Source organism: Mirounga leonina, unplaced genomic scaffold, assembly GCF_011800145.1.
Source record: "Mirounga leonina isolate KUSES-001 unplaced genomic scaffold, KU_Mleo_1.0 Mir_367, whole genome shotgun sequence".
NCBI lineage: Eukaryota > Metazoa > Chordata > Mammalia > Carnivora > Phocidae > Mirounga > Mirounga leonina.
Window position 1 is genome coordinate 17,325 of NW_023270710.1, and position 13,841 is coordinate 31,165.

Consider the following 13,841-nt stretch of genomic DNA (forward strand, 5'->3'; position numbering starts at 1 on the left):
ATTTATAGGTTATTGTGTAAAATTTTAAAAGAAGCCTATATAAAACAGTCTTCAAAATGAAGACACTTTTAAATCTTTAATATACTTGAAACTTTTCTAGGAGAGTATACACTTTTAAGTATGTAATTAATATAGATACTTGGGGGAATCTATAAATGAACATCAGATCTCAAAAATATTACTAAATAAATTGTAAATATTATATTATTTGGTACTAATGTATGTGAGATTAGTAGTTTGTGATTTCATAAGATTTGTTTCTTTTGATTACAGATTCTTGAAACTATGCCTATGACTGAGAAAGTTGAAGAGTTGCTACATGTCATAGGTCCATTTTATGAAATTGTAGAAGACAAAAAGAGTGGCAGAACTTCTGATTTAACCTCAGGTTGGACTGTCTTACCTTGTTTTTAATCCAGCAACTGATATATTATGCATGCGTTAATATTTATATTTCTAATTTTTTTTTACTTTCACATGCCAGTCCGACTGGAGAAAATCTCTAAATACTTAGAAGGTAGGAATAATGACATCCATGTAAACATTTTATTTAAAATTTACATGCCAAAAGAATTTTCACAAATTTATATAACTTACAAGCTTGTCACTCAAGAGTTTTCATTCCAAGCAAATATATTGCATAAAGTTCAAAAATATAAATGCTTAAGTTTTAACCCTTCAATTATTAAAACATGACAGGTGGCTCACTAAATATCCAGAATTGTAACAGAATTCATGATTTTATTTTGATGGATCATACTTTCTGATTCGCTTTCTGGATTATATTAACAGTGCCATGGCTAAAATGGTTTTCTAGCTAATTTTAACATGGATATGTTTATAGTATGGTTTAATTACATAGTGTAGTAACCTAAAACAGGACATCAGTGAATTCACTTAGCTTGGACTTTTTTTTTTTTTTTTTTAGATTCTAATTTCATGTTCTCAGGAAAGAATTGGAAGACTTATCTTTTACATACTAGCAGGAGTTGAATAATAGGCAAATTTGCTGGCACTAACTGTAAACATTCGCTCTTTAAATTTTTGTTTGTTTGTTTTAGAAAGCAGAGTGAAATGAGCCTGTAAGAATTATTTCAAATGAAAATTATATATGTTTTATTTTCCTGGCATCCCTATTTACAAGGTGTCTTTTACTAATTGACAGAAATTAGGGGTTTGCGAACAGTTACCTTCCTGTCTGTTATAAGATCTACTACCGTTTGTGTCTGCAGTAGTAACTGATGTGCTCACTGAGCATAACGCTCGTATAACCACATACTCCATAGCTGATTTGCCTAAAGGAATCCAATTTTAACAAATAATCTTCCATATAATTCATGCTAGTCAGTGCAGAAAAAATATTAAGTATTTCCTCTGGGTGAAGCATGTTTCTAGGATTCAGAGGAGAATAAACCTGGACCCGTTTTTAGTTGTATTTAAGCTGGCCCGGAGGCAAATGTTTAAACAACTAATTATAAAGACAAGGAAGAATGAATAATGATAATAAAGGCTCAGGTCCATAATCCCTAAGCTATAATTTAAAAATTCAAAAAGCTTGATAAACCAGACTTTTTTTTTTTTTTTTGGTAACTCATTTGAGAGCAAAACATTTACTTTAGGCAACCAAAAATCCTATATCAGTTTTGCATATTTTTCAGCTTATACATAGTTTTATGTGGCCACTTGTATCTTTAAAATTAAGAACTGAACATGAACTAATTGAGCAGCGGACCCTGACCTGAAATGACATGAGGCTATTTTAAATCTTTATTTTTGTGTGACTATTCATATGTGTTGCTGTCAAAACTTTATTTATTATTGTTTTTTAGTGGGAGCTGCCTTAGACTCTGTTGAAGGTGTTACATAATATATGGTACCTTTGGTATATGACCTTTGCAAAATTAGAAGACTGGATTTTTTAAATCATATCTGGATCCAAAGGTTATAAGGGATGTGGACCTGTACCATAATTTATTTAACCTGTAACATTCTAAGGGAATATTAAGTTTTTTATTTTAATTTCAGTATAGTTAACATACAGTGTTATATTTGTTTCCTCTTCTAATCTTCAAAAAACGCTACTGAAAGTAACCCTGTACAAATGTCATTTAATATATGGGTAGGTATATCTGTAAGAAATAATATTAGAAATCGAATAGCCAAGGTCAAAGTATATGGGTATTTCATAGTTTGCAATCTTGACTTTTTTTTTTTTTTTTTTGAACAGAGAGTGGTATTAAAAGTAGCCACTTAGGCCCAGTAGAACAGATGTATCTGTGTCATACGGGCTTTTTCATAGTATACGTACATAGTTTTGAAATCAGGAAGTATGAACTGTCCAACTTTATCCTTTTTCAGGATTGTTTTGACCATCCTGGATCCTTTGCATTTCCGTTTGAATTATAGAATCAGCTTGTCAATTTTTTGCGAAAGGGTCACCTAGGATTCTGATAGGGATTGCAATGAATTGTAGGTCATTTTGAGGAGTATTGTCATCACAACAGTATTGTCTTCCAATCCATTTATTTAGTTTTTTAATTTCTTTCGGCAATGTTTTGTCATTTGCAGTATAAAATTCTTACACCTTTTGTCAAGTGTAGTGCTGAGCATTTTATTCTTTTTGCTGCTATTATAGATTATTTTGTAATTTCATTTTTGGACTGTTCATTGTTAGATTGTAGAAATACAATCTGGTTTTTTTGTTTCTTTTTTGTTTTGTTTATTGATCTTGTATCCTGCAGTCTCACTGAACCCTTTGTTAGTTCTAATAGGTTTTTTTGGTAGATTCCTTAGGATTTCATGTATACAAGAGCATGTCATTTGCAAACAGAGGCCATTTTACTTTTTCCTTTTCAATCTGGATGCCTTTTATTTATTTTTCTTGTCTAATTGCCATGGCAAGAACTTCCAGTACCATATGAAATAGAGATGGCAAAAGCAGACCTCTTTGTTTTCTTCCTTATTTTAGGAGCAAAAAACATTCAGTCATTTAGCATTAATTATGAGGCTTGTTGTGAATTTTTGTAGATGCCCTTTATCGGATTGAGGAAATTCTCTTGTATTTTTAATTTCTTTAGCATTATTATCATGAAAGTATTTGATTTTTGTCAAATGCTTTATCTGCATCTATTGTGATAATCATGTGGCTTTTGTCCTTTATTCTGTTAGTATGGTGTATTACATTAACTGATTTTTGGATGTTGAGTAGGGCTTGCTGGTAATTCTCTGTGCTTTCTACACCTCTCATCACAGAACTGCTGTGATGCTGCTTTTGCTGCTCTTAAGTAGTTTTGCTACAATCATCCGTTTGATGGGGGCTTAAGAGGTTCCCTGTTGCTTAGTTTTGTTGAAGATGTCCATGAGTGGTGGGCGTTTTTGTTTCTTTGGTTTTTTTGTTTTGTTTTGTTTGTTTGGTTAGTTTTTTTCTTGTTTTTAGGTTTGTTTTTTTTGTTTTTTGTTTTGTTTCTTTTTTGTTTTTGTTAGTCTTGCTTTTTCTGGTTGTCAGGGAGGGAACAAGGAGATTCATAAACTATGATGCTGCATGGTTCTCTAAAAGAGACTAGAACACAATGGCAGTGGTAGAGTTGAGTTCTTACTCTTTTGTTCCTGTTTAAGATGTATGGAGATTTTGAAATTTAATATGTTGTTTGGGATGCAGGGAAGCATCCAAAATGCATTTGAATAAGTGAAAATGAGCCCAAAAGTTTATGGAGAGGGACCACTGTTTTTGGCCAGTAGCCATGTAGGAGGCCTTTATTATCTCAGAGAGTGACGGAAATGTAATTCCCTATATTTCAAAATGAGGTCCAGTAACCAACAGCATTGGCATCACAGGAGAGCTTTACAGAAATGCAGAATCTTACATCACTCCAGACTTACAGATTCAGAATCTGCATTTTAACTGGATCTCAGGTGATTTCTGTGCATGTTAATGTTTGAGAAGTTCCGATGTATTTACCCTCAACATTTGACTGGCCAGTAGGACAATGTATGTGCCTTTTTAAGTGATTGATCACATTAACTGATGCTTTAAAAAAACGATAAATATAAAATCTTAAAGGTAATAAAAGGATGAAACAATTTTAAAATGTAGTTCAATTATAATATTGATGAGATTGTTATATTTGTTTTCAGTATGCTAGCATATAGCAATGTGTCTTCATTTACTGTGTATAAAGAAGATCATTCATCTCTAACTTTACTATTTTGATTGATAATTAACTTAAAAATAACATTCCCTGTCTTGTTTAGAAAGGATTTAAGACAGCTTTGTCATTTTTGTTGTAAACTGATACTTGAAGAAGTTTATGTAATATATGTATACTTATAGTCAAAAAAAAGAATAAGAAAAATTTCAAGTTTTATCCAAATTATTTTATTAGTTATTTGTAAATGACAGTATAATTTGTAAATTACAGCCTTATTGTATGTTATAGCACTAGCGATTAAGTGATCATTTCATATTTTAGATCTTGGTAATGTTCTAACTTCTACTCCAAATGCCAAAACTGTTAATGGTAAAGCTGAAAGCAGTGATAGTGGAGCTGAGTCTGAGGAAGAAGAGGCCCAAGAAGAAGTGAAAGGAGCAGAACAAAGTGATAATGGTAATCTTTGGATGATGAGCTAATAATTTAACATTAAAGTAAATAAAGTATGGGGACGCCTGGGTGGCTCAGTCGGTGGAGCGTCTGCCTTCAGCTCAGGTCATGATCCCTCGGTCCTGGGATCGAGCCCCACATTGGGCTCCCTGCTCTGCGGGGGCCTGCTTCTCCCTATCCCTCTGCCAACCTCCCCTGCCCCGCCGCATAAGTAAAATCTTTAAAAGGAATAAAATAAAGTAAATAAAATATGGAGCGGTTTGGGCTGATTTGGTGTTGTATGAGAATAGTGTTTATGGTGGGATGTGGGCTAATGACCTTATAACCAAGTTTTTTGTGGGCCAAAAGTACGGGAACAGTCAACTTTGTGCATAGATAGAATAGATGGAATTGAACACTAACAAGAATAGACCACTTCTGTAAATGTAATGCCTGAAACGCTGCATTAGAAATGTATTCATTTTATGGAGCGCCTGGCTGACTCAGTCGGTAGAGCATGCGACTGTTAATCTCAGAGTCATGAGTTCAAGCCCCATGTTGAGCATAGAATTTACTTAAAAAAAGAAATGTATTCATTTTAGGTATTGTTCCAAATATGACTATGCATATGTTACCAAGGAGAGGAGACAGGTTAAACTCTCAGACCTTATCAAGAATAGAATGGAATCCAGAGAATTGGATTGATGAAGAGGGGACTTTGGAGTCATGGGGTACTGCATGGGGGGAGGGAGGGCTTGTTAGTAAGAGTACCAGTGATTCTTGGGAAGACTATTTGAGAAAGGGGAGGCAGGAAGACACAAGTACAACTTAGTTTTGCTTTTACTCTCTAGAAAGATATGACAAATAATACCTTCTTTGAAGGATATTTTTATTGACTATGTGGATCCCTTTGTACTGCTGGGTCTTGTAAGGCAATTTGCCTATGCTTGAGAGAGTGTAAAGACCTTGAGAGGTTATCTTTTAAAAGGGGTGCTAGGGAAGCCTGCCTGGCTCAGTTGGTAGAGCATGTAACTCTTGATCTTGGGGTTGTGAGTTTGAGCCTCATGTTGGGTGTGGAGCCCACTTAATAAAATAAAATAAAATAAAATAAAATAAAATAAAATAAAATAGCTTCTAGAAGATTTACAGGGAACTGAAGCAGTTTTGAGTGTGCTCTCAGCATATAATAAACCCCTTTTCAAGGAGTACTTCATCTCTCTGTTCCAAGTAGGAAACTGATCAAAAGGAATTATGGTAGGTTGGAGAAATGATTACTTGATATTAGAACATATATACAGAAATTGACCTGCTGTGAACTTTTATGAATCCCCCTACTTTCCTATAAAAGATAAGAAAATGATGAAGAAATCTGCAGACCATAAGAATTTGGAAATCATTGTTGCTAATGGCTATGATAAAGACAACTCTGCTCAGGATACACAGAATGACATTCATGCCGGTTCTTCCTTGAATGGCAGAAGTGCTGAAGAAATAAAGGCTGTAGATGAAAACTTGGAGCAAACTGGAAAAGATGCTGTCTGCATTCATCAAGGTATTGTCCCATAATAATTATCTGTCCAGCCTCTTGCCTATGAATGGAATATTGTTTTCATTATTTTAGGATGTTTAGGAGCAGTTTAGAATTTATTTATTTATTTATTTATTTATTTATTTATTTATTTATTTTTAAAAGATTTTATTTTATTTATTTGAAACAGAGAGAGAGAGAGCACAAGAGGGGGTAGGGTGAGAGGGAGAAGCAGACTCCCTGCCGAGCAGGGAGCCCGATGCAGGACTCGATCCCGGGACTCCGGGATCACGACCTGAGCTGAAGGCAGTTGCTTAACCAACTGAGCCACCCAGGGGCCCGCAGTTTAGAATTTAAAAACCTCTTATTCAGGGGGCACCTGGGTGGTTCAGGAAGTTGGGTATTCAACTCTTGATCTCGGCTTGGGTCTTGATCTCGGGGTCGTGAGCCCACATTGGGCTTTGTACTGGGCATGGAGCCTACTCAAAAAAAGAAAGAAGGAAGGAAGGGAGGGAGGAAGGGAAGGAGGGAGGGAGGAGAGAGAGAGAAAGGAAGTAAGGAAAGAGTTCCCATAAAAATCTCTTATTCAGGAATATCTAGGGTTTATTAATATTATAAGGGTGTATAGCTTTGAAAGATAGTGCAATTAGGGGCAACTTTTATATTTTTATTGAGACTTTTTTTATTGTGTTGTATGGCATTTTAAAATAAAATTTTGAAAAAAATTTTTTTTAAGATTTTATTTATTTATTTGACAGAGAGACACAGCGAAAGAGGGAACACAAGTAGAGGGAGTGGGAGAGGGAGAAGCAGGCTCCCCACGGAGCAGGGAGCCTGATGTGGGGCTCGATGCCAGGACCCTGGGATCATGACCTGAGCCTAAGGCAGATGTTTAACAACTGAACCACTCAGGCGGCCCTAAAATTTTGAAATTTTTAACTTTTATTCCTGATGTTTCTTTTAACCTAAACCTCTGATTATATGATGCCTTTGCTTTCCATTCAGCAAGATAAGTTATAGTCTTTTCATATCTTAGGACTCTAGGGGTGAGCCTATAGTATGTAGTTGATGAATTATGAACATTGCTGCAATTCAGTCAAGAAACCAGGAAATAGGGGCGCCTGGGTGGCTCAGTCGTTAAACGTCTGCCTTCGGCTCAAGTCATGATCCCAGGGTCCTGGGATCGAGCCCGACGTGGTGCTCCTTGCTCAGCGGGAAGCCTGCTTCTCCCTCTCCCACTCCCCCTGCTTGTGTTCCCTCTCTCCTTTCTGTCTCTCTGTCAAATAAATAAATAAATAAAATCTTAAAAAAAACAAACAAACACAAAACCAGGAAATAAACTTATTTAATATAACAACTGAACTTGCATAGTTGCATACCAATTTAGGCCTCCTAGCTGGTAGTCAGTTTTCTCTTACAAGGTTATTAAGTTTTGTACAGTTTGATATGGACAGTGTGTTTGTGTAATTACATGATAAACTATAATCTTTTCAAATAAAAATTATCAACTAAATTTAAAGTTTTGGTAAGTTAGAAGAAAAAATATGGCTTAATAAATCAAATTTGTCTCCAGTATGAAAATAATATAGAACTGATAAATTCTGAGAATGGAATAAATGCATTTTTCTTCAATTAGAGAATAATTTTTCCATCATTTGTTCATTTTTAGATATAAATGATGATCATGTTGAAGATGTTTCAGGAATTCAGCATTTGACAAGTGATTCAGACAGTGAAGTTTACTGTGATTCCATGGAGCAATTTGGACAAGAAGAGGTAAAAATGACATTTTTTAATTGGTAAATTTTCAAAGTGATATATCAGAATTCAGTGCATAACTTCTTTTATTTATTTTTTAATTTTTAATTTTATTATTATTTTTTTAAGAGAGCACGCATGTGGGAGGTGGGGGGAGGGGCAGAAAGAGAGGGAGGGAGAGAACCTCAAGCAGACTCCACACCCAGTGCAAGCCTGATGTGGGGCTCAATCTCACAACCCTCAGATTATGACCTGAGCCAAAATCAAGAGTCGGACACTTAACGAACTGAACCACCCGGGCACCCTGCATAACTTCTTTTAATAGCAGATGTACATGTTGTTCATCACTTTGAAAATATACCTATAAAATATTTATTTATTTTTTTTTAAGATTTTATTTATTTATTTGATAGAGAGACAGGGAGAGAAGGAACACAAGCAGGGGAAGCAGCAGAGGGAGAGGGAGAAGCAGGCTTCCCGCAGAGCAGGGAGCCCGATGTAGGGCTTGATCCCCGGACCCCGGGATCATGACCTGAGCTGAAGGCAGACACTTAATGACTGAGCCACACAGGCGCCCCCCCTATAAAATATTTAAACATTTGTATTTAAAATTATTTTTGTGATTTTAAAAATATATAATATTCTTGAATATTAAAAAATATTTAAACATTATAATTTATAATATATTTATATTTGTAAATATTCTGAGGGAGGTGGGATGGGGGAGACAGAGGGTAAACTCTTTTTTTTTTTTTTAATTTTTATTTATTTATTTGAGAGAGAGAGAATGAGAGAGAGCACATGAGAGGGGGAGGGTCAGAGGGAGAAGCAGACTCCCTGCCGAGCAGGGAGCCCGATGCGGGACTCGATCCTGGGACTCCAGGATCATGACCTGAGCCGAAGGCAGTCGCTTAACCAACTGAGCCACCCAGGCGCCCCAGAGGGTAAACTCTTAAAGCTAGTCCCTATGTTTGAAACATTGATTGACAGTCAAGAAAAGTGGATAATTTTCAAATAAATCTGTACTTCACACTGACTTTTTTTTATTTTTTTATTTATTTATTTTTTTTTCACACTGACTTTTTTTTTAAAGTATAATTAACATACAATATTATATTAGTTTTAGGTGTACAACATGTTGATTCAATGATTCTGTACATTACTTACTCGGTGCTCACCACGATAAGTGTAGTTACCATACAACTCTATTACAATATTGTTGACTATATTTCTTATGCTATACTTTCCACCTCTGAGACTTATTTATTTATTTATTTTTTAAAAGATTTTATTTATTTATTTGACAGAGAGAGACACAGCGAGAGAGGGAACACAAGCAGGGGGAGTGGGAGAGGGAGAAGCAGGCTTCCCGCGGAGCAGGGAGCCTGATGTAGGGCTCGATTCCAGGACCTTGGGATCATGACCTGAGCCGAAGGTGGATGCTTAACGACTGAGCCACTCAGGCGCCCCGAGACTTACTTATTTTACAGCTGGAAGTTTGTAGCTGTTAATCCCCTTTATCTATTTCACCCATCTCTGCCACATCCACCTCCCCTCTAGCAACCACCAGTTAGTTTTCTGTATTTAAGAGTTGTTTGGCTTTTGTTTGCTTTTCAGATTCCACACATAAATGAAATCATACAGTATTTGTCTTTCTCTGTCTGGCTTATTTCACTTAGCCTAATACCCTCTAGGTCCATCCATGTTGTTGAGAATGGCCAAATTTCATTCTTTTTTTATGGCCAACTTACTTAGTTCATATCATTTCGTCCAGGAAGCCTCCACTCAAACCCATTATGGCACCCCTCGCATGAGTTCCTGTAGCAAGCACCCATTGTCTATCTTTTTCATAACACTTATCAAACTATGTTGTAGTGATCTTACTTCTTTCACTCCCTTACCAAGACTAGAAGCCTCTTGCAGAGATTTTTAACTCTGTCTTCATATTATCCTTAGAGTTTAGCATAGTAACTAGAATAAGAGTAGACATTTTTAACTGTCTGAGCCACTCAGGTGTTCCCAAGATTAGACATTTTAAAAAAAATCTCTTGGATGAATGACTGACCCATGAGAACAATTCATTGCCAAAACTACTCAATTCTTTGCTCATGGATAAATCATTTCTATCTCATTTCTTCCCTACATATAGGAAGAAGCAGTAGATGAATAACTTTTTAGAAAAATATTTTCTATCATAACATGACAAAAGTTTTATAAGAACAGTAGTTCTTCTATTATCATAAAAACTTATGTTTATAGCTTTTAACTAAGTATTGTTTTAAATTTGTAGTCTTTAGACAGCTTTACATCAAACACTGGACCATTTCGAGATTACCTGGATGTTGATCCCAATCAGCCCTTGGAATATTCTGCTTTTCCTGAAGAAGGATCTCCTGGAAAAGGCAACATTGGGGAAATGCAGGTGGTAGCAGTTGAAGGAAAAGGTGAAGTAAAGCATGGAGGAGAAGATGGGCGGAGTAACAGCGGAGCACCACACCGTGAGAGACGGGGTGGAGAAAATGAGGACTTCTCTAACGTCAGAAGAGGGAGAGGTGTGTATTCTTTTTTGTTCTCACTGACTCTTTATAAACTAATTAGTAAAACAGGAAAGTTTCAGATAGGAGAGACATTAGAACTATTAAATGTTAAAAAGGAACTAGGAAATGTTAAAATAAATTATCCTTACATAACATCTGACCATTTTTCTTTATGCCCGGTTCTCTCCTTTGTTCTACAAGGCATAGTAGTTTGATTTCTGAAGGTACCGGTTGGGGGGTGGGGAACATCCCTATTTCTCCATCTTTTATGCAGTTTTTTGAGGTAGCCAAATTTATGTTCTGTCACCCCCCTTCCCTTGAGCAATTCCTTACTGGTTCCTCTAGCTGCGTTTCTGCTTTTATTTGCTACTATAGGTAAAAATTTGAATTCTGTCTTTTCCACATTTCCTTACTTAAATCAAAAGATATCTCTTAAAGCTGACAAATCAAGTAGTAGAGATAAAGAACATTTAACAATACAAAGGTGAACATTAAGAAAAGTACCGTGAGGGGCGCCTGAGTGGCTCAGTCGTTAAGCGTCTGCCTTCGGCTCTGGTCATGATCCCAGGGTCCTGGGATCGAGCCCTGCATCGGGCTCCCTGCTCCGCGGGGAGCCTGCTTCTCCCTCTCCCACTCCCCCTGCTTGTGTTCCCTCTCTCGCTGTGTCTCTCTCTGTCAAATAAATAAATAAAATCTTTAAAAAAAAAAAGAAAAGTACCGTGATCAGGTAATAGACTAGAGTTGAATGGGGAAGAAAAGTAAGTATATATTAATTTATAATTGTTCATAGTTAGGAATGAATAGGTACTGTCAAAAAAGAGAATTAATGGAAAGATAAATACCATATGATCTCATATGTAGAGTCTAAGAAAAAAGACTAAGCGTATAGATAGAGAATAGATAGATTGATAATTGCCAGAGGCAGAGGTGCGGGGGATGTGAAATGGGACAAGGGTCAAAGATAAAAACTTGCACTTATAAAATAAGTAAGTCATGGGGATATGATGTACAGCATGGTGACGATTGCTAATCATACTGTATTGGGTATTTGAAAATTGCTAAGATAGTAAATCTTAAAAGATACCACAAGGAAAAAAAATCTGTAACTGTATGGTGACAGATATTAATTGGACTTATTGTGGTGATTATTTTGCAATATATACAAATATTAAATCACGATGTTATACACTTAAAAAAAGGAAAATCCCTGTATAATTTCATGAGGTCATAAAAAAAAGGATTATCTATGTGTCTGGTTGAAAAAAATCTGCATAAAACAAATGAAGACATAGGGGGAGAAAAGAGAGAATTAATGGTATTTTTTTTTTTAAGATTTTATTTATTTATTTGACAGAGAGAGGCACAGCGAGAGAGGGAACACAAGCAGGGGGAGTGGGAGCGGGAGAAGCAGGCTTCCCGCGGAGCAGGGAGCCCGATGTGGGACTCGATCCCAGGACCCTGAGATCATGACCTGAGCCGAAGGCAAACGCTTGACGACTGAGTCACCCAGGTGTCCCAAGAATTAATGGTATTAAGAAAATTATTGTTTAGGGCTCCTGGGTGGCTCAGTTGGTTAAGTGTCTGCTTTCAGCTCAGGTCATGATCCCAGGGTCCTGGGATCGAGTCCCGTGCCGGGCTTCCTGCTCAGCGGGGAGTCTGCTCCCTCTCTCTCTGCCCCTCCCCTCTGCTCGTGCTCTCTCTCTCTCAAATATATAAATAAAATATTAAAAAAAAGAAAGAAAATTATTATTCAAACACTAGCCATTTGAACATGTACCGAATGGTAAGTATTTAACGAAGAAGAGAAAGATCACAACCTATTACTAGAGCCTTGGATTCAGGCCCCTTTCCTTAAGCAATTTACCAAAATTGTATGTATGAAAAGCTTCCAATTTATAACCTGACTTCAGCCCACCTATAAAACACCACAACTCCTGGCAATCACAGGGGTCCCTAAAAGTGCCAGACCCTGAAGTTAAGCTTCACAAGCTTCACAGAAAATCTGCTTCAGCATTGAATAAGTATTATTGAGCTGTTCTTTGTCAGGCACTGTTCTGGGTTCCTGGGGTTGCTGTAGAGAACGAGATAGTCCCTCCTTCCCCAGAGCTCATGTTCTAGTAAAGGGGAGCTGACAGTGAATAAGTAAATAATTCCGATTGGTTGCAAATGGTGGTAAGTGCTCCGAAAAAAAAAAAAAATGAATCATTGGATTGCGTGACAGGAGGTGGGGATTACCATCACATGGGAATGGTCTGATTAATCCTGTTTTTGTGAGGCTGGTTTGAAAGCTGACTGTGACGTAGGATATGGTAAAGTGAGCAGAGATGGGACTAATTCTCTGGGGCCTTCCGTACCCTCCGACAGGCCCTCACAGAATATCTCAGGCTCTTAGGGATGCAGGAAAAAACCAGGCCTCCAACCAGATTTCCCACTTTTTTCCCCCCTTGCAAATTCCATACCAATAGCTGAAGTGGTCCTTTCCTGACAGCTGAAGAACCACTTCAAAACTTATTTCCTTTCAATACAAGAGTAAAGTCTTCTTGAAATGGCATAAGCACCTCAGTGTTCTCTTTGGGGTTTCACCTAGTAAACAGCCCCAGTTCCGTTTCTCTAACAAGACCACTTTTTTTTTTTAATCTTTTTTTTTAAAGATTTTATTTATTTATTTGACAGAGAGAGACACAGTGAGAGAGGAGCACAGGCAGGGGGAGTGGAGGGGGGAGAGGCAGGCTTCCCGCCGAGCGGGGAGCCCGATGCGGGGCTCGATCCCAGGACCCTGGGACCATGACCTGAGCCGAAGGCAGATGCTTAACGACTGAGCCACCCAGGCGCCCCTAACAAGACCACTTTTATAAAAACACTGCTTGATGCAAGCTCACCTTTGGGAATCCTGCTGCCACTCTAGGGCTCCAGGGTGCCAAAGGGTGATTCCTATTTATTACTTAAAACAAACAAACAAAACGTACCCGCTGTATTAGCAAACAGATAAGAACTTGTAATATTCCATTTCTGCACAGTAGTGCTTTTTATATGCTGCAATGTAAAACTGTTGCAGCCTTTCTGAAAAATAACTTGGCAACACTCATTAAGAACCTCTACAAAGGGGCGCCTGCGTGGCTCAGTGGGTTGGGCGTCTGCTTTCAGCTCAGGTGATGATCCCAGTGTTCTGGGATCGAGCCCTGCATCAGGCTCCCTCAGTGAGGAGTCTGCTTCTCCCTCTCCCTCTGCTCCTCCCCCTGCTCGTGCTCTCTCTGTCTCTCAAACAAAAAGAACCTCTACAAAGTTGTCATCCTTTGACCCAGTAATTCTTCTTTTTTGATTCTGTTTTTCCTAAAGAAATCAGAAATTTGGGCAAGAATTTATTTTTATTTTTTATTTTTTTTAAAGATTTTATTTATTTATTTGACAGAGAGAAACACAGCGAGAGCAGGAACACAAGCA

At 37.2% G+C, this 13,841-nt stretch overlaps 1 protein-coding gene across 1 annotated transcript in view; it reads left to right on the forward strand.

Moving 5' to 3' along the window:
• The window catches only part of ACBD5 (acyl-CoA binding domain containing 5), a gene marked incomplete at its 3' end in the record, with an annotated part of 25,000 nt that extends 11,162 nt beyond the window's left edge, over window positions 1-13,838 (forward strand). Inside the window, 7 exon segments of the mRNA XM_034985937.1 lie at window positions 274-388; window positions 485-517; window positions 4,470-4,604; window positions 5,926-6,129; window positions 7,775-7,881; window positions 10,154-10,415; window positions 13,810-13,838. Coding sequence (XP_034841828.1) covers window positions 274-388; window positions 485-517; window positions 4,470-4,604; window positions 5,926-6,129; window positions 7,775-7,881; window positions 10,154-10,415; window positions 13,810-13,838 — 885 coding nt within the window.
• Between the last annotated feature and the right edge of the window lie 3 nt (window positions 13,839-13,841).